Raw genomic sequence first — 25183 nt, forward strand, 5'->3', positions numbered from 1 at the left:
ACAAGAGTGTACATACACATACATTATTGTTCTGTGAAGTGTGGTTTATATACCTGTGGAATAATGTCCAGCATGGGAGAAATAACTCTTGTCTGTTGGAGGCAAGATTGAATGCTGGAATTAGTCACCTTGATTAGTATTTAATGGCCTTATAGCTTCAAAGCTTGGCTGATTCCACCCTTGGGGAAATCCTTTGTTGGGAAGTGTTGGCTGGCCGATGGTATCCTGTCTGGAATTCCCATTTTCTGAGTGTTGTTTTTTATTTACTCCCATGGTTTTAGAGATTATATTGTTCTGTATTATTATACCACAGTAATTACTATATATTATATTTATAATCTTATATTATCTGCTTAGAACTGGATTATATGAGGCTCCTTCTACACAGTTGTATAAAATCCACACTGAACTGGATTATATGGCAGCGTGGACTCAAGATAATCCAGTTCAAAGCAGATATTATGGATTATCTACCTTGGCATTCTGGGTTATATAGTTGTGTGGAAGGGCCTTGAATCTATATATAACTGCTATATAACCCAGTTCAAATCAGGTAATCTGTATTTTATAGGCAGGTGGAAGAGGCCTATGGGCCCTTCCACACAGCCCTTTATCCCAAAATATCAAGGCAGATATTCTGAGATAAAAGGCTGTGTGGAAGTGCCCTCAGTGAAACCTTCCTATCCCCCAAGCGCTATTGTGGCTGAGTGGGTTTCTATGACACCGCAGCCATGGGGAGAACAGCTCTTCCTTGTCCTCCCACCTCCCCCCCCCCCCCCCACTTTCTGACTGGATGTCTATATGTTCCCATGTGTGCGAGAAGGGAGGGAAGTCCCTCCAAGAACAGCCCTGGCAACTGGCTCTCTATCTGCTCTTCTCCACATGCCAGGCTCCCCCCCCCCCGCCCCCCCAGTCATTTGTAAACACAGTCACTTCCCTCAGGGCAAGTGCAGAGAGGGGAATGTACCATTCGGGCCGAAAAGGGAGGGTGTGTGTGAAAAATAGATACAGGCAAATCCAGTTTGAGGGGGGTTGATGGTCATTCCTTGGAAAGTGGTAAGTATTGTGGCCAAATTTGTGTTTCGGCCCAGTGGTTTTGTTGTTTCTTCTGTCCTAAGTATGGACATTATATATATATATGTGTGTGTGTGTGTGTGTGTGTGTGTGTGTGTGTGTGTGTGTTTGTGTGTGTGTGTGTGTATGTATGTGTATGTGTATATATATATATATATATATATATATATATATATATATATATATATGGTTAAAAGTCCTATTTCGAGTATAAAACCTCCTCAGAGCATTACAACCAATGGGAAATGCCCTCTAGATGCAAAGGGTGACTTCAAATGAAGTACTTTTCTATAAGCTGCAGCAATCTACTTCAATCTGCTCCAATGGTTACTACTTGTAACCACTACAACCCGAGTTTTAGATTTTTGATTGACTCTTTAGGTTTGGTTTTTATCTCCCACCTTTCAGCTTTATTGGATTCTAGGTTCTAGTATGTTTTCCACAACATGCTTAATATTGAGCAGCTCATAGAATTCCAACTTTTGATTTGCCTTCTTATCCCTAGGCTAAATAAAATACAAAACTTGAAATTTATCCTAAAGGAAAAGTTGTTCCAGCATCCCAATAATCCTAACTGCCTCTTTTCTGCAAAATGCAGCTGTTTCCCCTCAGTGATTCCAACTATTATTGGGTCCATTTCTTGGTTTTATGACATCACAAATCAGATGTGTATTACTTTTCACACATAATTTTCTTTGAAGCAGAAAGGAGACTTTTTTAAACAAAGATTGGAAAACCGCTGGACATTTCAACAAGAGCAAAATATTTCCTACCCTTTTCTGCCTGTTAAAATAGTGTTCAGTAGCTATATTCTATTTGGGCAAAATGAAGCTATGACTCGCTTTATAAAACAGTCTGAATGCCTTTGAACTTAGCAAATCTGGCTAATCTTCACTCTTTGTTATGCTAAGGAAAATTTATGTCCATATATTACTTTTACTGTCTCAGCTTGCTTTGTCATTATTCATTAATATATTTTCCACATGCTTTACAGCTGAAGAATGACCATTTGTTCCTCTCCCATTTGATACAGTTTTGCACTGAATGCTACGCTTAATTGATCTTGAAAATAGGCAAAAAATGAAGTATGAAGGTGTCAGGACCCAGGCTGCAAGGCACCAATAACCATACACAGAGGCCAGAATCTATCTAATATCTTTATTGAAGGAATATATAAAGTTAATAAAAACAAGTGTAGAAAATAGTCCAGAATTAGACCTTTCAGGAAAGGTCAAAATTAGTCCAAAAAAGCAATGTCCAATATGAAATATTAAGGTCCAAAGTTGTAATCCAATAACCGAAACACTCACTTTGCCAGGCAAAGTGAGGGGAGATGGCAAGGTCCTTTAGTCCATGAACTTGAGCAAGGCTAGGAAATAACTTGATACTTGAAACAAGGCTTGAATCGTGGAACAAGGTAGCAAGGAACAAGAACAAGGTCCGTGGAATAACTTGGTAAAATCCGTGAAACAAGGCAAGGTTTAGTCCTGGGAAACAAGGCAAGGTCCGTAGGTAAACAAAGGCTGGAAAACAGGAGCGAAGGCTGGAAACAAGGACAAGGCTTGAGCAGGAACGAGGCTTGAAACGGAGCGCGCTGTCCAGACACAACTCGCTCCGGAGGCTGACGAATTGACTCCGCAAAGTTACTTCGCGGGTAAAACACCTATATAGAGTCTAACTTTCCCGCCGAAGCAGTTCTCTGGGAACCAGAAACGAAAGCTAAACTCTGAGGCCAGATGTTTGACTCCTTAAAGATTCTCACGAAAAGCAGGCTTAATTGGCTAAATTCTTAGCTGTTATTCTAGCACTCCTGCGCGAGGCTGCTTCCAAACCTCTCTGTTGTTTACAAAATTCATGGCGAGAGAACACAGGAGATGTAGGCTCAGGGTTTGTTTGACATACTTCTGGGGCACAACTTTCTTGCAGGTGCAAGGTTCCCAGATCTGCCTGGGAAAGATCTTGCTGAGAAGATTCCAGTTCTGACTGGGAAGGTAAAAAACCCAAGTTTTCTTCTTCATCAGGCATCACACTGTCATGAACAGGACTACAAGGCCCATGAGTCATCACAGAAGGAACCAAAGCTGGTCAAAATACTTTCTTCTAGCAGATTGCAGAAACCCTGTATGATGTGCCACTCATCACATTCCATGAAGTGTGAAGCTGAGTGACAGGCTGGCAACATGACAAAACAATTTCAATTCACTTATGAAAAAACATACAACACATCACAATTTACCTTCAGAAATTTCCTGAGGGAGACAAATTCATATTTACTATTTTGGAAGTTTTCTTAAGCGTGGCGAATCTAGTATTATCTTGATATGAGTTTTTTAGCTTCAGCTCAAGCTTGCTAACATTTCTCTGATAGAAATAAATAGGACCAACATACACAAAACACAATACAGATGGGAATTTTTACTTAGTGAAGATTACACTGTGCTGCTTACAAAATAATTTCTTTAGAAATAACATTGCTAGCTAGCACTATTTCCTTCGTCTTCCCCTGGAAGACTTGCCCCTTGCTTTTCCTCCCTCAAATGCAGGCCTGGCTCTTACCATTGGCATTTTTTCCTCCTCGCTGGAGCTGCTACTCCCTGTTTCATCCCATGTTCGTTCACATCCTAAATTTGTTTTGCGACACACAGTGTCTGTTTTAAGCATCTTGACTGCTTTTTCTCTTTTGCTCTTTCCCAAAGTTTCATTCTCCAAATCTTCAGCTAGAGACTCACTAGATGCCTCTGAGAGTTGAATCTCCCCTATGAAGCCTCCCCCCAAAAAGCTCTGATTCGCATGTGGTGGGTGCGTTTTCCTCTTGCCTCGGTGGCTCTGTGTTGCACATGTCCCTTGTTCTTTATTTTTCTTGCATTTCTTTCTTTCTCTCTTTTTAAACTCTTCTTCTATGACTGCAGTAGCTTGCAAGACTTCAGTTTCCTCTTCTTCCCGCTCCTTCCTCCTCATACAAGTAACAGCCCTGCGAACTCTATGGCTCTTGATGGCTTGCTTCTCATGCTGTGCAAGCCTGAAGAAGGAGTCGATACGAAGCTGAGTCTACAAGAAAGAAAACCATTCCACAAGACAGGTTAGCAGAACAAATGTTGCAATGTATCCTTACTCATTAATGGGCATTCAGGGCCGCAGCTATTTACATTCCCCTTAAGAACACTGTGAGTTCTATCCTATTTAAGAAGGCCAGTTCACTGTAACCCATTGAGTTTTCCATTCCTCCTTCCCAATGACACTCAACTAATCACCCACTCGTTATTTGAAGATGGTGTTGTGCTGAAACTGCCCAAGTCATTTTTGTGAGTATTTTACTTCCGTAAGTTCAAAGCAGGTCCAAAAGCTTTCTACTTTTCTACTTTTAAGATTGGCTGCTTTTCTCTGTCTCATTAATTCTTTAAAAACTACTTATTTGAATTTGGACCCAAGAATTTAACATCAGTTTCCGAAAAAAAACCTAGCAAAGATTTCACTCCTTGGGGGAGAAAGCTCTTTTAATTTCCCCAGTGATGCAGATCAGAGAAGAGCAAGCTGCTTTACCCATAGTGATAGAGAAAAGGTGGGTCTAGATGGAAGCCACACATTCCCAGCCCTGAAGTGGAGTATCTTGGAACTTTGCCTATTCCTCTGTGATCCACATTAAGAGCAAAAGGGAGGTAGCAGGAAGAACCTATAGTACTGATCAATAAGTATGCAGAGCAGGCTTACTCCAAATAATAATTGCTACACTATTTTCTGCACTTTTTACTTTGTTCTGAATCCAAGGAAAAAGCATTCACAAGCAGGGATAAATCTAGCAAAAACAATTTCAAATAAGGATGAGAAGTGCACTTTTTAATTTTTTTAACTTTTGCAAACAATTAATTTGCACAAAAAACACCACAATAAACAAAAATGTATTTTGTACCAAATGGAAACTTTTGGCACTGGGGTCAAACAAAATAAAAAAGTGCTGGCCTTTTTTGCTGTCACTTAGGGATAAATCTCACACAGTAGTTTACAAGTTCTTGTAGACTTTTTCAAAGGGTTCTCTCTACATATGAGGGCACCTTTTCTCATCCGGGATGATACATCAGTCTTTAGATTATTTGACAAGCTGTGGAAACGGATGAAATTGTGTGTCATTTCTGCACATATAGTATCTGCACACTACACACACAGATTTAACCATCACCAGTTCATAGATGATGGTCTTTTCATATGGTGTCTCCTAAGCAATTTCTAGCCAATTGCTACATGAGGCAAGTAATCTGTTTAGATACTTCTTGGCAGCTGTAAATGCAGGGATTATGAGCAATTCATACAGCGGGTGACTACCATTTCATACGGATGGTTTCCTTCAATAAACAAAAGAGAGTTCTGTGGGAAAGTTACCTGCCCTAATGCAAGGACAATGAACATGAAAGAAAGCAATCTGGATGGTTCCTTTTTAACCATGACATCGCAAGTTATGTGTTGCAAGGAGGCCAACTATGTCCTGACAATAATTTCAAGTATACTGGAAAAGAAGAAGAGTGTTATCATTCCTGGCAAATTTTCAAGCCACCTGTGGGGAAGCTGTTCATGCCAATTCCTGAGTTTAGAAATCAGGAGCTTTGAACACAAGCCAACTGCAAATCCCTTTACGTCCATCACCAGGCTTCTCGATATTTATTCGTCATTACTACTTATAGTTGAACACATTTCGACCATTTTAACAGACTAAAGACTGTGCAAATTATGGCTTCAGAGCAGAGAACCCACCTTTCCTTTAAAAAGGGTTTTTTTTAATCGGATCAGACCCACTAAATCAGTGGTTCACAACTTGTCGGACCCCAGGTGTTTTGGCCTACAACTCCCAGAAATCCCAACCAGTTTATCAGCTGTTAGGATTTCTGGGAGTTGAAGGCCAAAACATCTGGGGACCCACGGGTTGAGAACCACTACAATAAATGATTTGTACTTCTAAGGAAAATGCAAGGTTGGCACTGTCATTTTCCAAAGGAAAACAAAGGAAGTCATATGGTAGCAGAACCCATGGGTCATCAACCAATGAAAAGGGGAATCCCCTAAAATGACTCTTGACAAATGTGAACTGATGGACACAATGGTATCATGTAGCTTCTGAGCGGCAAACTATAACTCCAGTTAATGAGTGGCCAACTACCACCAGCTGCAATTGACAAACTCCCTGAATTAAGAATAGTGGGGTTTTTTTGCCTGGTTGTGGTTACAAAGTGGTCTCTCCTATGCTGCACTTGTGCTTCTTCCCTGGCTCAGTAGGGACAATCCACACTAAGGCACCAAAAGGGAAAAGATCTGTATTGCAGCGAACACTAGAAATGCAATTTATTGCAGCCTGCCCTAAAGAGATGTTCCCATTTACTCTTAACTTATTTCACTGCTTTCTCATAGATCATTAGTAGAATCTATTAAAGTTCTTCACACATTTTATAAATAGCACATTATTCATTTTTCAATGTATACTGTGAAGTAACCGAAGTGGAACGCACCATTTTAATATCACTGCTGCTTATCTCATATTTTGAGACTGATCGGATTTTAGAGGAATTTTCACCCATCGTCTGCTTTCTTGATTTTATTTTCAATGATGCCATGCTTTCAGAGTGACAACTGCCATTTCATGATCATACAAGATGACTTAATTACAGATATATAGCTTCTCATTGCAATGCTCAGGTTAGAGTTATCAGCTGTGAATAAACCTAGCCTGACACTTGATTACTTATTATCACCCCAGCAACTGCCTAAGTTCACAATGTCCTATTTTAGTTAATACCTGTTGAGCATTCAGCTGTTTCAGAACAGGCAGCAAGACTTCATCTGTTTTTAACTTAGTCCAGCCAAAATGGCTCTGGCAAAATGTACGAACAGTTAAGGGTCATTGACAGAAATAAATTAAAAAAATTAAAGTAAATCCTTAGAACAGCACCATATAGGGAAAACAAGAAGCGTCATTTGTATTTCACAAATCTATAAAAGTTATATGTAGTCGTATGAAACTTTCTTGACTCTTAAAGGCTTGGGTAATCGTAGAATTTCAATTAATTTTAAATAGCTTTTATAGGCTTGCAGAATTTATTACATGCAAACATGTTCCCATTTATCTTGGGTAGATCTATAATGCAGGAGTAATGCCACTTTAGCTGCCGTGGCTCAATGCCATGCAATCATGGGAACTGTAATTTTGCAAGGACTTGAGACTTCTGTTAAAGAGGGCTGGTGCTTCACCAAACCACCAATCAGAATTCCATAGCATTGGGTCATGGCAGTTAATGTGGCATCAAATTGCATTCATTCTACAGATGTATGTCTTGACAAGGAATGGATGGGACAGGTCAGTAATGATTGCTGTCCATTACAGACTGTGCCTCCTCACTATTCCTCACTACTGGTTAAACTTGTCCAGAGGTTTTGTGTATCAAGCAAGCACACAAGACAGTTGGCTCTCCTATGATGCAGAGAATGGATGCTGCTTGTCTGTCCCTGAGTAGTGATGGGATGGTATTGCAGAAAGTCCTGCTTGAACAAATGCCTCAATCTGAGAAAGCATAGCTGCAGTGGTGAAATTATCTGCACCCTTAAAACATTTTCAAGCATTTCTCTATAGTTCTTTATAGTTGCCTTTTGTACTTAAGAGACAGGTTTCCATTTGCTTACTACAAAATTTAACAACAATATAAACTGCGCTCTATCATACATGGATGTTTACAATTCACCCATACAATGCATCTACGGGAAGGTATATTTTCTTCTATTAACTGCAGTTTAACAAACAAGAGACAAACAGTGGGGAAAGGATATTCTCGGATCTCTTCCAAGTCGGGTCTTCCCCAAATGAAAGACCCCTTGGATTCATCCACCACGGGATGCAAGTATGCTTCTGCTACGTCAGGATTTGGAAAACCAGGTGCAACTTCCAACTTTCGCAATTTTTTTTTTACTTTAGTATCATATGGGTTGGGCTGTGTTTTCTTACACTTCTGAGCTTCAGTCCACCATTCCCTGAAAAAAATCACAACTACATTAAAAATGCTATCTCTCACACAGAGTATCAAAACAATTGAGCTTTTTTTCTTTAATTTTGTCTTGTTTGTCTATCACGGGGATTAATAACTTCATTGCAAGGATTTAATTGGAAATCTTTAGAGTCCTCTGTCAGAACTGGCTTGACCTCTGTAATTTCCAAAATTATTCCCAATTCTGTAATACAATACAAATATTGGGTCCTCCTAGGCAAGAGGATTGCAACAGTGAAAGCAGACAGAAATTCTTAGTACACACTCAGTCCCCAAACACCAGTTAATTGTTCTATGCGGCACTAAGAGCTATATGGAGGAAAACGCAGGGTAAATCCTACTGGAGCTAAGGTCAAGACACTTTTAGAAATCAGAAGACAAACACCCAACACTCTGACTGCTTTTTTTTTATTTAAGTCAACATTTCTGTGTTTGCAGAAGTCAGATCTCTGGGCTCGTAATGTTTGTGATGAAAAAGAAACAAACACTGGAAGACAGCCATTAGCTGCCTGCGAGAAAAATCACGTACGTCAACTTTAAAAGAGGTTCCAGTCCTCGTCCAGGAAATTCATTCAAAATCTCCATTGCTGTTACATAGCCAACATTAGGAATGCCTTCTGTGTAATCACTGCCAAGGAGATAGGCCAAATTAATTAACTTGTTTCGATCCAAGCCTGAAGGAAAGAAGAAGTAAACCATATGTGACAGAATTAGTATGTTTGCACTAAGAAAGATGCATTCATTTTGTCAATTAGAAAAAGAGGCCACTGCATGCTCTGAATACAAAGTATACAAAAGCATCAAAGATAAAAAGTACATATAACAGTTCACATCCAGAAATTCTCAAACTCAAGTTGGATTATTCTGCTGAATCTTCATATGTCTAGGTAGACTGCAATACTTCTTCATTATCTTCATCATCATCACCATCACCATCACCATTATTATACTCTAGGGGTGATGATGATGATTGCTATCTTACCCTCTTCTCTATTTGGGACTCAAAGTGGCTTACAATACATTCAAAAATATATTTAAAAAATTATAAGATACAAAATAAGATTAGATGATTGAAAAATTAAAACAAGATTAAAACACACTAAACATGCACACACACACATCGGCACAACAATTAGTAAGACTAAGCACATTATTTTGATGGAACAGGCCTTATGAAGTCAATGAGTCTGGAGAAAGTCACTAAGGCCCCATCTACATTGCCATGTCATGCAGTTTGAAATTGCATTATATGAACAGTGTAGACTCCTATAATGCAGTTCAATGCAGTTCAATTGCATTACAGTATATGCATTTACACTAGTGTTTTTCAAACTCTGCTTCTCCAGGTGTTTCAGCTCCCAGAAATCCCAGCCAGATTACCAGCTGTTAGGAATTGTGGGAGCTGAAGTCCAAAATATCTGAAGAACAGTTTGAGAAACTCTGTTTTAAACTGACTATAGAATGCAGTTTCAAACTGCATTATAAGGCAGTGCAAATGAGGCCTGAGAAGGCCCTCTTCCATGTTCCCACCAGATGTACCTGTAAGAGGGGCAGAACAAAAGCAAGGGGCTTATTAATAGCACAGGCTTGTTCATAAGTGGAGAATATGGTCCTTCAAATACCCTGTATGTGAGCCATATACGGCTTTATAGGTCAAAATCATCACTTTGAATTGTGCCTAGAAATTGATCAGAGGCTAGTGAAGCTATTGCAACAAGAGAGCTATGTGTTTCCTGTAACCAGCCCCAGTTAGCAATTAGGCTACAGTTCTTTGGAATAGATGAAGTTTCCAAATACCCTTCAAGAGCAGCTCCATGCACAGCGAATAGCAGTAATCCAACTGGGATGTATCTAAGGTATGTGTCACCATGGGCAGGGATGGAATAGTTCACACATGTCTCTCCAGGTCGTTTCTGTGGTGTCTGGCCCCAGCACCCATAGTTCCCTTAGACTAAGTTTTCCCTGAAATCCTGTTTTAAAAGTACTTTAATTAAAATTCTACCATTTCAATTAGTTCTAGATTCTAAACAGATATTATTTGGAACTATTAGATTAATCTCAGGCCCCTTCCACACAGCTGTATAAAATCCACATTGTACTGGATTATATGGCAGTATGGACTCAGACAATCCAGTTCAAAGCAGATATTGTGGATTATCTGCCTTGATATTCTGGATTATCTGGCTGTGTGGAAGGGTCCCCAGAAAACTACTTTGGAAAATCTATAGTCGTCTTTTCCCCAACCGAGCCGCCTTCTCAGGCATTAGACAATTCTCATTATATTACCATGTCTATTCAGATGGGGATCCCATTGAATACAAGGGCACTTGCTCCCAAATTAGGAGAAAAGAGAACTGCAACCTAAACCATCAATCCAAAATCCCTTTAAAAAAGAAAAAAAAAATCTATTTTGCTTTCTACCACTTTGTTGTGAAATAAACAGTGCTATGCTCATACAGTTAAATGCTCAAAATATACTACATAAATTAGATTATAAGTGTGAATAGGATAGAAACACCCGCAGTACAAAAACTCTATATAAACAAGGTATTTGGTCTTACCCAGCTGATTCTGAAAATCCACATACTGGTAATACTCCACATATTTGTTTTGACTAAAGAAGTTTTTATACACATGCCGTGCTCCAAACAGCCAAATATCACTGTCATCTGTGATTGTCCCAGAGGTTTGATCAGTGAGGTCTAAGATGGCACACTGAGCCTCCGCTTCCATTGGGGCTTCAATGTATGGAATGCCAAAGAGACGCAGAAGTTCCTGTAACGAAAGGTCAGACAAGTCCAGTTTTTTATCTTAATTGATTCCAATATTTTCATCTAATTAGGTCTAATTAAGGGATGGTTCACCCATCTATGAATATCAGTTTATGTCATGTGGCTGAAATCTATGAACTGACTTTACTGGCTCTGTATCTGAAATACATAGGATGAAAAATAACTAGTCAAAGAAGGAAAAGGAAAATCTGGACTGATCTCTTACACTAGAGTTGCTAGAAAAATGTATGTCAAAGGGCTGAAAGTTTTTAAGGAACTGTCAGACTTCATTTTATACTCTAGGTAGCAGCGATTCCCAAACTGTGTCTTGCAAAACTCCAGGGTTCCATGAAAGAATCAGGAGGGTTCAGTGAATTAAAAAAATGTTTTTAAATATACATGCTAGAGTATTAAAATTTTATTGAAATTCAATGTACCTCTGCTTTAGAAACCTTGGTTTTGGCTTTCAGTCAAGGTTTCTAAAGCAGAGGTACATTGAATTTCAATAAAATTTTAATACTCTAGCATGTATATTAACCTCAGCAGACTGAAAGCCAAAACCAAGGTCACCACAACATCTGTTATAGAACTCCAATATGCTGATGACAACGTAGTCTGTGCGCATTCAGAAGAAGACTTACAAGCCACTCTAAACACCTTCGCAGAAGCATACGAGAAGCTCGGCCTCTCACTGAACATCGAGAAAACCAAAGTGCTCTTCCAACAGGCACCAGCTAATCCCTCTGCAAAGCCAGGAATACAGCTTAACGGTGTCACATTAGAAAACGTTGACCATTTCCGCTACCTTGGCAGCCACCTCTCCACAAAAGTCAACATCGACACTGAAATACAACACCGCCTGAGCTCTGCGAGTGCAGCATTTTTCCGTATGAAGCAGAGAGTGTTTGATGACCGGGACATCCGTAGAGATACCAAGGTGCTTGTTTATAAATCCATTGTCCTCCCAACCCTGCTCTATGCCTGCAAAACGTGGACTGTGTACAGACGTCACACCAAACTCCTGGAGCGTTTCCATCAGCGTTGCCTCAGGAAAATCCTGCAAATCTCTTGGGAAGACAGGCGGACAAATGTCAGCGTGCCGGAAGAAGCAAAGACTACCAGCATTGAAGCGATGCTCCTACGCCATCAACTCCGCTGGACTGGCCACGTTGTCCGAATGCCCGATCACCGTCTCCCAAAGCAGTTACTCTACTCCGAACTAAAAAATGGGAAACGGAATGTTGGTGGGCAGGAAAAGAGATTTAAAGAAGGGCTCAAAGCCAACCTTAAAAACTGTGGCATAGACACTGAGAACTGGGAAGCCCTGGCCCTTGAGCGCTCTAATTGGAGGTCAGCTGTGACCAGCAGTGCTGCGGAGTTCGAAGAGGCACGAACGGAGGGCCTAAGGGTGAAACGTGCCAAGAGGAAGGAGCATCAAGCCAACCCCGACCGGGACCGCCTTCCACCTGGAAACCGATGTCCTCACTGCGGGAGAATATGCGGGTCAAGAATCGGTCTCTTCAGCCACCTAAGAACCCACCCTCAAGATGGAAGACAATCGTCCTTGAGCTAAGTAAGTAGCTTTAGAAACAAAATTTGGGTCCACATTGCTTAGGACAGTTAGCATTCTGTGGGGTAAAACCCTTCTGAAGTATTTCATTACCCAAAAATTTGGAAACTGTTGCTAGGTGGGCTCACCATTTCCAAAGGATTACCAAAATAATTATTGTGTGTCTTTTAATAGTGTTTTATCTTTTGTTTTAATTATGTTGTATCCCACCTTGAGCCACAGGGATAGGTGGATAAAAATTCATCATCATCATCATCATTATAATCTTGTTTTACTATTTTTTTGCATCCACTTTCCAGTGATGTTATTTTAAAAAGCTACATTCATTTGTATACATCTCTTCCGTAGAATTGTTCTGCCAGCAACCTGTTCCAAAAGAAATATTAAATATGCAAAGCGGCAAAAAGAAATAAGTAGGCAATGTGCTCCTTTAATTACTGACATCTCTCTTTGCCTCCCTGAAGCTTCTTTTTCCAAGTTTTAAAGGCATTTAACCTTCTTCGCTTGAATCTTTGCAAGGAATAAAATAGGCAAGAGGGCCACGTACGCCACCTTGTGTTCCCTGAAGAAACACACTATAAATATAATAAATAAATTACATAAATAAATAAAATATGGGGTGGTATAAACATCTTAATATAAATAACTATCATATCCACTATTTTAAAATTAAAACATAATTTTGTTTTCTTTCTATGTTGAAAAATATCCATTTGCAGTGCTTCACTTCAATTAGTACTAGTTTTTTATTAAGGCTCTTTTCTCCTTCCGTCCAAATTGTGCCTTTCAGTCAAATGAAGCAAAACACTTTTATCAGTTGAATGCCTTTTCCTCTTCAATATAGTCTGTTTTTATTTCACAAAGTATAAGGGAAGCATGTAAGCTACACACCAGCCTTGAAATAATTCCATGAGATTGAAATGGCAATGCTAGCAACATTAAACAAATTGTAAAAGAAACACTATTTTTCATGAAAACAAATGCAGTCCAGTGTAAAGCAAACTATACCTCTAGTCCAAACTCTCCTTTTACCTGTACTTGACTCGATATTTTTTCCCAAGTCAACCTTTTAAAGTATTGTTGAAGGCTTTCTGAAGATGCCAGCCACAGATGCAAGTGAAACTTCAGGGGAAAATGCTGCTAGGACACAGCCATACAGCTTGGAAACCACACAACACTTCAACTTTCAAAGTTTGTCCTTCTGTACATTGGAAATTTCTAGGAACAAACAACTTGGAATAGAAAATGGAATGTACCTGACTTTCTAAAAACATCTGTCCTGTCACAGTGGCAGCAATGCGTTCCTGCTGTTTTTTCTGAGCATGAAGTGTGTTTTGTTCAACAGAAAGATTCATTTCCATGACTTCCAATTCCTCCTGTAACACAATTACTCTGTTAAAGGCAAAGTGATGTATCAAAAACTGCATATTCAATAATGACAAAAAAATTGAATGAAGAATTAGTTACAAGACTTCATTGTTTTAGGTTACACATCAAGAGATCTGAAATCTTAAATGAGCCCATTAAACTGATAAGAACTCCAAAAAAAATCTGAAATCTTAACTCAGATTTTCGTTTAAAAGAAAATCCCAAATTGCTAATTCTCATGATTGCAGATAGAGCCAGATAACTTACAAGTAGCAAACCAATCATGAGAAGGAGAACCTTAACCCCAACTCAAGAACAAAGTTAAGAAAAGTTTCTTTCAGGGCTGTATGATCTTCATGTAATATGGTCAATGGTAAACTGCAAGATACTTGGAGATACAATCTAAAAAGCATTTTTTTCAAGACCTGTTGTAAACTATAGGGAAATCATAACGGCTGCCCTGGTGGAGTGCAAGTGCATCCTTTCGAATATCTGCACAAAGATTACTATCTTAATGGTAAAATTATGAGAAATAAGAACAAAATATTTTTAAAATGCAGCCTTCATCTATTTATCTCACAAATTCCTGGTTTCTTTAATGAAACTGTCAGCTCAAACAGCAAATTGCTGAAATTTGAAGAGTGCTGTGGGATTTTGGGTCAGTGAATGGAAAAAAATACATTATGAAATGTAGGATTGAAGGAAAAAATGGCCTATCAAGTAATAAGTGTTAGGATTAACAAAGACCATGAATCTTTTGAGTAAGTTGGCTTCCTTTTCTTTCTTATGTCAATACAAAGAGAAATGTGTTCCTCCAACTACTCATTCAGTTTATGGAAAAATGTAATGTCATATTATACAATTCAAAGACATACCCATGTTAATCTAGAATACCAGTATACAAAGGGAACTTGTAGCATCTTAGAGACTGAGGAAGTAGAATTAGTCTGTGACCTCATTTACACAGACCATTTAATGCAGTTCAAAGTTTCAATTCATGGCAGCCAGACAATGAAATCCCACCAAAAAAAGTCCTTAATGTGCATCAGTGCTCTGTGGTTTGTGTAATCACCATCAGAGCCTCAAACTGGTTCCCGGAATTCCTATGTAATCATCTGCACAGTGAAACCACTTTCTTCAGTATTGGTATGTAACTGCATTAAATGGTAAGTGAACATGGGGCCTATGAAAGCTTATGCTACCAACTTTGTTCTTTCACTCTTTAAGCTGCTACAAGATCCTACTGTAGTATGATGTTTGATCTTCTTTTGTAGGTATTTGTTTAATGCAACTGTGTGCTTGATTTTGTTCTTCAGATGACTCAAATATTACAGTTCAAAAGAAGGTAGCTTTCTCTGGTTCACGGCTCTTTCCTTATTAGTTGCATAGTGCAGGTGATAGCAAAATTTCTTACCATACTAATATCTTGCCACTCATTAACCACATCCTCCTCTTTGCCTTCAGTTTCAGCATCCTGCAGTGTACGTGGCTCTACATCTTCACCAGAACTTTCTGGCAGGCTCTCCATGCTGCTGTCATTTCCTGCTTTTATATCCACTGCAGCTTTGGGTATTGTCTCCTCCATTTGAGCAGATGAGGCAAGAGACGTCTCACATGTGTTGTCCTGAAATTCTTCACTTAGCTCAGCATCCACTTCAATGAAGCTACCTGATCAATGCACAAAAAAGAAGAGTAGCTTCTTCGTCTTTGTAGCACACTAGTTCTGTTAGCAATCTGTTTGGGGGTTTTTACGGGGAGAACATTTTCATTGTAGGGATCTTTCCACAAAGGTAACCTGCTTCTCTTGATAACTATATCCATGAAAAAGGGAAGAGGACAGCAGGCTTCAGCCCACCTCTGGTCTAGAGATCTCAAACTGGACCTCAAAGAAGCATGATAGGATGAAAATGAAAGGAGCAGAAGAGAAGGCCAAAGGAGATATTACAACAGGATTTTTAAAAAGGATTGCAACAAACATTGCATTCTACAGGACACTTCATATGCATGGATAAAGAGAAAGAAAAGAACCTGTAATTTTAGCACAGCCTCATACAATCATACCCCGTCCCGCAAAAATGTAGGAATTCACTTTGCATCATTCCAAATATTTAGTACCAACCCTCGGCACATCTCTCTCCTCAATCCAGCTATTTTTCCCATCCACATACATGAGCTTTTAAAGTTTTGCCTTTTAACCTAGATTTTCACTTTCCCACACACTTGTACACAGAGAAGCTTTGAAGTAAAAAATATATAACATGAATAACTGTTGGTTCAAAGATATTTGTCTTTACCTAGCTCCTCATGTATTTGCTGCATTTTTATCCTGCCTTTCCCCTTTTTAAAAAAGTGCAAGGGCAGCTAACAACATCACTAAGAAACAAGCAATAAAACCATTAAACAATCACTAAAAATAGACTGAATAAAACAATTAACTTTATATGTGTCTGGCCAGAATCCAGCTATGTGTTTGTTTTACCTGCTGCTCTGAAATGCATTTCTGTGTACTCCTATCCTTCACTTTTCTTTCAGCAAAACCAAAGCTGATCACAATTTTTTTTTAAAAAAAACAAAAACTAAGAAACACTAAAAAACACACACACACACACAAATGAAATCCACAGAGCCTGAAACAGTTTGATCAAAATATGAGCACATATTTCTTCTTAAGTAAAGCATTTCTCAACAGTATCTGAAAGATTGCTAAAAATATATATGCCTCTGAGTTTCCACAGGTAGGACGTTCCACAGAGGTACGGTCGATTCTCTGGTATCCAGAAATTCAACCATCCATGTTTTGAAAAAAGCTCTTTTAAAAATCCCAAAAGCAAACCTTGATACTGCCATTTTATATAAGGGGCACCATTTTACTATACCACTGCATATAGTTGCACTTGAAAATCCACTCATATTGGTGTCCACAGGAGGGTCCTGGAACCAAACACCCATGGATACCACAAATATGCTGTACTTTTTATTCTGTCTCTTATTCTCTCTCATATATATATATATGAGAGAATATACATACGCACACACATACATATACATATATATAACTACACACACACATTTAAAATCTATGATAATTTGAATAGTCAGATGCAATCATAAACCCTTATTTAAAGTTCACATACCATCAGAATCACTCTCTTCAGATTGTGATGGAGCTTCGACTCTTTCCTCACAAACCTTTCCTGTTTCTGAAGGAAATGAAAATTCAGGTTGTACAACAGAGGCACTTTTCTCAGGCTGGTGAACTAATTCTCTCAATTCTTCAACTTCGTCATCTGGGGATAGCTTTGACAAATGAGGATGAGTGGGGGCAGCTGATGGAATATGTCCTGAAGACATTGTCAACTGCTCCAAGTCCCTGCTTGTGCTCTTGTCTCTTTGGAATGACCACATTTCCACCTCTCTTTCTTTTTCTTTTTCCACAAGAAGGCTGTGTGGGCCTTCAGGAACACTCTGATCCTTGCCCAATGCCTTTTCTTCATTAATGCTTCTCTTTTCAGTTTGCTCTGTAAGTAAAAATGGAAGTTCTTTTCCATTCTGACTCTCAGGTACCTGACTCTCCTCATCTGAGCTGCTGACCAGAAGGCTCTTCACAGAAGGTCTGTCATCTTGGCTATTACCAGCACTATTGGGAAAAGATGGTCCCGAATCATCTTCCTCTTCATACAAAGCTTTCTGAATTGCCCTTAGTGTTCTTGGTGACATATTGCCTGCATCTATACCAGAGCCATACTTTTGTTTAGCGAAATCTGACTGGTTTTTGTTTTCATCTTCCATCTCTTCTTCTGAACTGCTTCCCAGCATAGCTGCCTGGATTGCAAGAACTGTTCTGGGAGAAGGTGGTGTTGGATCTGTATTACTTGTTGACTCGGTTTTTGAGAGATCGCACAGGGGTGGCTTTTCATGAACCAGGGGTTTGGAGGTATTCACATCAGGCTTTGAATCTTCAGGCATAGGCAAATGGCTTTCAGATGTTGTTGGTAGATCTCTGGAAACCTCTTTTTTGGACTGGATACCTGGAAGGGAAAAGTGAACAACCAATATTTTATTGCTATTACTAATTTTGTGCAATAAGAGTCAAAATCATACAGAAATGAAGACATGACAACTTTTTGTGACACTCCATTTGGCTTAATGTTAATACCTCATTGTGAATTCAGCTTCAAAGCCCATGTGAAATAAGAACATTACTGTCATGCTACCTTTTATGAGGATGTAGTGAGAGGTATCTTCAGACACAACCCTCCTGGTCTCCACTTCTTTCAAGAAGCCCCCGTCATCTTCATACTGACTCTGAATTTCACCCGTGTGCTGTTCATTCATTTCCTTCTGAACCTTTTCTATGTGCCGATTTAAGCTGCTTTTCTTAAGCAGTCCTTTTAGCTGGTACTGGGAGAAGTCATTGGATTCCTTTAAGTGAAAGATAACAATTAAATGTTAGATTGAATGAGCTGAATTCCCTGTATTTCTAGGGGGGATTATTTACTTTGTGAGAAGAACAAAAGTCAAGAGAAATCATGATCCTTATCTGTTTTTAAAAATTCATATACACACATTGATTTCTGTTTTAAATATCATCAGCTATATCCATTTACTTACATGGGTGTATTTAAAATATAAAAGCCTGAAAACAATCAGCTAATTCTGGAATAGTTCTATGAAATGCAGAAATATTTCTTTCTTCTATTCATTTCTCAATGTGGTGCCATGCCATGTCCCTTTATAAAGAAACTTCATCAGAAGACAAGGAGAGAGCAAAAGGAGGAGTGAGCTCAGGTAGCCAGACACTGTTTCTTTGGGTCTAGAAGTGAAAGTGGAAGCATGCAGCAAGAATGAGACTTGGACAGAAAAAAATGTGCTCATAATATGGGATTCTGCCCTGGATAAATGATTCAGGTTATTTCTCAGCCATGTGATCAAGCCATTGTGTAGTTCCCTTAATTTTCATAAAGTGATTAAAGAGAGCCAGTGTGTTGTAGTTGTTTGAATGTTAGTCTAGGACACTGAGAGAACAGGGTTCAAAGTCCTGCTTGGCAATAGAGATCCACTGGATGAGCCTGAGCAAGTCATATTCCCTCGTCTTCAAAGGAAAAGTTCTGAATTCTGCCAAGAAAACCGTGTGATAGGTTCATCTTAGGGTCATAACAAATTAGAATTGACTTTTGGTAATTAAAAATTCCACTTCACAGTCTTGCTATTAAAGAAAGTTTTATTTGTTGTATTGTACTGATTTTAGTTAATTAAAATCTCTAGCCTGCAATGCCATCTAGAGTACATATGACAATCTCAAGGCCCATGGGCCAAATCTGGTCCGCCATATAGTTCAAATGCTGGACTATATCTCCCGTATTCCTCATAACTAGACATTATGACTAGAGCTGATGGAAGCTGTGATACAGTAACATCTGGAAGACGGCAGTTTATTCTGTTCAGTCAGGATAGTGTGATTTTGAATTTATATACAAAACCTGTATGATGTCTGACGGTACAATGTCCTTTAACCTTTCTCCAACCTCAAAATCAGAAGTGCTGTTGGGTTGCAATTGCCATCAACACCAGTCTGCATGTCAGATAATTAAAAGTGATGGGAGTTGTCATTCAATAACAACTGAGAAAAATTATAGTTGGTCCTCTCTATCCACAGATTCTACATCAACGGTCCTTTAAAGTCAACCATAAGATTGATCTGGCCTTCAAAAATAAGTTTGACATCCCTAATCTAGAGCCACTGGGTGCCATAAGCAGAAAATACAAAGCTGGAGGCAGCTTTGGGAGAACGCTTTCTCCACTGGTCAAATAGCAAAATATAGTGCTTTCTTCTGCAGAGTTCCTATACCTCTCAACAGTTCAGAGAAAAAAACCTCTGTAGGGGAAACATTCTCACAGAAGACTTTTGTATATTGAGGAGTCAGTGATATGGTGCCTGAATGTTCTGGTGGAATCCCTAATTACTAAAATCTTTGCTGGAGCAAGGTGAGAGAGAGCCTGAAGGATAGGGAAGTACGTTATCAGGCTGGCCTCTGGTTTTAAGAATGGTTTGAAAAATTCAGCTCAGCCTTGGTTCATTAGCGGTACCTGGTGGGAAATTACCCAGGAGGAGTGGCCAGTGCATAAGGAGGAGGCTGTTTTTCTTGTTTGTTGGAACCTCGATGTAGGCATAGACAAGTCACTGTGCCACATAAATTTGCAAAACTGGGGTCTTCCTCACTGCTTTCTCTGGGGTTCTCGTAAAAGAAAAGGAAACTGGGTATTGTATATCTTGCTTTCTATTTGCATCTATATTCTGGTTACATCCCGAATAAACTACTGCAATGTGCTCTACGTGAGGCTGCCTGTGAAGACTGTTTGGAAGCGACAAATGGTCCAATGGGTGGCAGCCAGATTGCTCACCAGAGCAGCATACAGGGAGCATACAACCCCCCCCCCCCCCCCCAGTCTGCTACCGAGCACAATTCAAAGTGCTGGCTTTAGCCTATAAAGCCCTAAATGGTTCTGGCCCAGCTTATCTGTTCAAACGTATCTCCTATGAACCACCGCGGAGTTTAAGATCATTTGGGGAGGCCCTGCTCTCGATCCCGCCTCTCTCGCAGGCATGATTGGCGGAGATGAGAGACAAGGCCTTCTCAGTGATGGCCCCTCAGCTGTGGAATGCCCTCCACAGGGATATTAGATCAACCCTCTCCCTCCTGTCCTTCTGCAAGAGAGTGAAAACATGGTTTGTGACCAAGCCTTTAGTGAAATAGCCTTGGTGAAATAGATAGACTTGGAAGAATGTGCAATAAGTATTGGAACGGCCCAGATTACGTTTGTGGATTATGTGTTAAACTCTGAATTATATTGTTTTTAAATTTTTTAATTGTTTTAAATGTACTTTTAATTTCTATTTTAATATTTATTAAAGTGTACATTGTTTTAAGGCATCAAATCATTACTTGTATGTAAAGCCGCCTTGAGTCCCCTCCAGGGTGAGAAAGGTGGGGTAGAAATGTCATAAAATAAATAAATAAATAAATAATATATTTGCTTTGCTGTAAATAAATTTCTTTCTTTATTCATCCATCACCAGTGTGCTTATTGTTTCTGGATCCACAAGAACTAATTTGCAATTTGGTAAAACAAACTCCTGGTAAAGTGGTGAGTATTGAGCAGAGAGAAAGAGTGAAGAAACAACATGGTAGAGGGCAAAAGAACACAGAGGTTGGGAGAAAGCAACGGAAAGAGAACTAGCAGAGGAATTAACAGGTTAGAACCTATGAGAACCTGATACATCAAGTTGAAAGTAATATACAATTTAAGGATTGTAGAGCACTTTATGTACCGCGGACTACGGAAACATGAACAGAGTGACAATCAGAAGTTTCTAATTCACTCGGAGCAAAGGTTAAGGCTGAAAATGTGATAATCACATTATTTTAAATGGTAAATATGATAACATAAGAACTGGTTGCCTAGTGAAAGCAGTGCTCTAAATAGCCATGATTATACAAATGGTAGGGGTGGATTTAAAACACCTGCTTTGAAGCAGCAGGGTGCCTCTATCCATAGCTTATGTTTGGAAAACATTGCTAAAGAAGTCTGTGGGTTGGTCAGCTGTTCATACACTGCGAAAACAAGTGCTCCATTTACTGTTTGCTAACTATGAGCAGGTGCTGTACATCTGAACATTATATGATTGACAATCCCTTTGATTTATAGCAGGCGTCTTCAAACTTTTTAAGCAGAGACATGGTTCACGGTCCCTCAGACTAATGGGGGGTTGGACTACAGTTTGAATAAATAATGAACGAATCACTGCACATATCTTATTTGTCATGCAAAAAAAATATGAAAGAAAAATACAATACTAAAAATGAAGAACAATTTTAATCAACATAAACGTACCAGTATTTCAATGGGAAATGTAGACCTGCTTTTGGCTGGTGAGATAGTCAAATTAATTATGATTGTTGTCATTTAAGAATTAGAACAACCTTGAGTCTAAAGTGTGGACAAAGTAAATGACCTTGGAGGGCTATATCTGGCCCATGGGCCGTAGTTTGGGGATCCCTGACTTACACTATATTCCTATACATCTAAAAAGCAAGTTCCACTGAGTTTAGTAGAGCTTAGTCAAAGAAAGCAAATATATAATAGCTGCCTGAAAACTTTTAAGAATTGGAAAAGATTTCTTATATGTAACCCTGACTAAAAGTTAATCTTTATCCTCTCATACTTAGGGAGTCATTTCAGGTAAGCTTATTACGCAAGCCTTTGTAATTCCTTTTGTTTTTCCTCAATTTTTTAAAATTACAATGGTTTACAAAAAAAGACAAATAAGCATATAATACATAAACAAACATACCTTACAACAATTACATATAACTACACAACACACATCTCTAATTACATATAAATATAAACTATAAACATAAATTGATTTCTTGCCTTTTCTCTTTCTCTATAATTTAGTATTTTTCTTTCACCTTATGTCCCACATATAGTTTACTTCTGCTTATTTTAATAATAACACAAAAATATCTCAACGGTTTAGGTTTCCAAACCTATACATGAAGTATTTTCCTTTCCCTCAGATATATATTGCTAAAAAGGTTTCCATTCTTTAAGAATGTGTCCAGTGATATATCCCTCAACAGCATTGTTAACCTGTCCATTTGCTATTTCCCACATCTTTCGTGACTTTTAACTGTAATTCCCAGATTTAAAGCATTTCAGATTTTCTTTTGATCCTATAAATATGGCTATATATAATTTATTATGTCTATTTTAATTTGCTCTCTCCGCAGTCTAGGAATGCTATGTAATGTTTTAAGTATGCTGTTAGTCTCCCTGAATATAATTTTGCACTGCAGTGGGGCCACATATCTATTCAGTAACCTTGCAGGGGACATATGCTTGATAAGCTTGATCCTAATATGATCTGGCAAGACTGCATGTTGTCCTTAAGCCCACAAGAATATCTGTCAACAAATCCACTCCAGAGACCATCTGAAAGGAAGCCAGGAGGGCAAAGCTTTGCCATTGAAATTGCAATAGAAGGTCCACAAAGATAACAAGAAATGAAAAGCTTTTTCACTACAAAGCATTTGTCTTCCTCATAAAATGTCTTGATTCTATGAAGAGCATGAACTTTCTGCTGATGGAATTCCACTAAGCAAGGATTCTCTCATAGTTTCAGGCAAATCTTGGGATTGATATTGAGGTTTTTCTTACCAGCTCTCAAACTGGCAAGACCCTTTGGTGGAAGAAAAAGGCAAAAAAAAGTCCTGTGCCTTACCTCAGGCATTGTCTCAAATAACGTCCTTCTGCGCTTTGTGAATTCCTTCATGTCACTGAGGATCTCATGTTTTACCTCCGGGGGGAGGCTCTGGAAATCTTCTGATTCAACATCAACAGAATGAGGGTTTTCAATTAATTCTTCCTGTGGAGTTTGGGGGAAAGACATCAGACAAAAAGTAGGTTTTGTGAAATTAGGCCAGAGAAAAGAAAAAACATAGACACACACTAACAAGCTTCATAAAGACTGCAACAATAGAAGAGTTCCTCTTCTTAATGGAACATATCTGAGAAAGCTTTGGGGCACTATACAGGATTAGCAAAAGGAAACCAAAGGGGTAGTGTGTAACTGACAGATAAAATCATTTTACAGTCCATTGCGAGACTGATAATAAAATCAATGTCAGCTTCTTGTATGTTTCATAATCAATGACCCAAGAGTGTATGTGTCTGTGCTGTGTGTCCCTTCAAGTTACTTGTCAATTTATGGCGATCCCATGAATTTTATAGAATTTTCTTATGTGAGAAACACTTAGAAGTGGTTTTGCCATTGTTGTTGTTGTTGTTGTTGTTAGAAAAGGCTAGGTGGCTATCTTTTGGGGTGCTTTGTACTTTTCCTATATGGCAGAGAGGGTTGGACTAGATGGTCCCTGGGGTTGCTCCTATTATTATTATAAAGGTTGACTAGCCATCTGTTGGGGTGCTTTGATTGTGCTTTAACCACACGGAAGAAGGCAGCTGGACTGGATAGCCCCTGGAGTTTCTCCTATTACTACTACTACTATTATTACAAAGATGGCTGGCCATCTGTTGGGGGTGCTTTGATTGTGCTTTTCCTGCTTAGCTAGTAGGCAAATCATCAAACTACAGGCAGTCCCCGAGTTACAAACATCTGACTCACAGTTAAGAACAGGGGTGAGACAACAGGAAGTGAGAAAAATCTTCCCATAAGAAGGGAAATTCACTCCTGAAAGAGTTATTAAGGGGAAAAAAGTGTCTCCGCTAAAGCTTTTTCACCAATCTTTGTTTTCACAACAAGCCAAATGTTTCAAAATCCAATTACCTCATATCACGGAGATGGAAAGTGAGGAAATATTCTGCACAGGAGCATATATAGCAAAGCAAATACCACAGAGGTGTTAACCATTCCTTATGCTATCCAAAGCTTATACACATACCTATTCCAACTTACAAATTCAATTTTAAAACAAATCTACAGAACCTATCTTGTTTGTAACTTAGGGACTGCCTGTATCTGGCTTATTTATCCTGATTGGGCCGCTTTCTGAAACACTTTCATTTTGTAATAACAGACAAATGAATTGGAAAAGTACTTTTTACTAGAGTACCTTTCACTACAAGAGAAAAAAAAATATTATTATTGTTTAACCGTCCTTCTCTACAGTAATATCCAAATTATTTCCTAGAATTTGAATCTTAGTATTCTGCCCAGTTACATCCTGTGTCATGTAGAGCACATATATTATGTTAAATATGAGAGCAACAAATAGCCTGAATTAATTGCTGAATGTTGAGTCAACACATAGGTCAAGCCCACTGAGTCAATGGATCTACGCTGACTGGAACAAAAGGATTTAGACTAATCTCTTCAGCATCAAACCATCAGATGTGTTTTACATTTTAATGTGGAGTTATTTCCATTCTACTCTTTTGATGTGATTTCCTGGATCAATTGGTTTGTCATTGCTGAAGTGAAAACACAGGACTAAATAGATCTTAAATCTAAACTGCTAAGTCCAGAACATTGTAATAAACATAACACCCCATGGCAGTATCCTTAATGCATCACATTCATTATGAATGAAAGCCTGGAGGAGGTAATGGACCGGATGAGGAAAAACAAACTGAAACTGAATCCAGACAAAACAGAGATGCTTGCCATCAAGGGTCCTAATCTGGGGATGGAGGTGTGTTAACCAGTTCTGGATGGGGATACACTCCCCCTGAAATACTGTGTGGGCAGTTTGGGAGTGCTCCTGGATCCGTTTCTCCAAATGTCAGCCCAGGTTGATGCACCAGTCAGGAGTGCTTACTATCAGCTTCAGCTGATATGCCAGCTGCACCCCTTCCTAGAT

General features: G+C 38.9%; 1 protein-coding gene across 3 annotated transcripts in view; it reads right to left on the bottom strand.

The window, feature by feature from the left end:
* Window positions 1-3469: 3469 nt before the first annotated feature.
* ercc5 (ERCC excision repair 5, endonuclease) overlaps window positions 3470-25183 on the bottom strand; it is a 34704-nt gene continuing 12990 nt past the window's right edge. For all 3 annotated transcript variants that reach the window (XM_062975461.1, XM_062975463.1, XM_062975462.1), the window contains exons 7-16: window positions 23089-23232; window positions 18017-18224; window positions 16937-17830; window positions 15217-15470; window positions 13691-13810; window positions 10655-10868; window positions 8623-8767; window positions 7877-8079; window positions 6854-6936; window positions 3470-4122 (exon numbers count right to left, since the gene is read on the bottom strand). In XM_062975461.1, the coding sequence (XP_062831531.1) occupies window positions 3559-4122; window positions 6854-6936; window positions 7877-8079; window positions 8623-8767; window positions 10655-10868; window positions 13691-13810; window positions 15217-15470; window positions 16937-17830; window positions 18017-18224; window positions 23089-23232 (2829 nt within the window). In that variant the 3' untranslated portion in view covers window positions 3470-3558. The remainder of the gene's footprint in view (window positions 4123-6853; window positions 6937-7876; window positions 8080-8622; window positions 8768-10654; window positions 10869-13690; window positions 13811-15216; window positions 15471-16936; window positions 17831-18016; window positions 18225-23088; window positions 23233-25183) is intronic.

This window comes from Anolis carolinensis, chromosome 3 (assembly GCF_035594765.1).
Source record: "Anolis carolinensis isolate JA03-04 chromosome 3, rAnoCar3.1.pri, whole genome shotgun sequence".
NCBI lineage: Eukaryota > Metazoa > Chordata > Lepidosauria > Squamata > Dactyloidae > Anolis > Anolis carolinensis.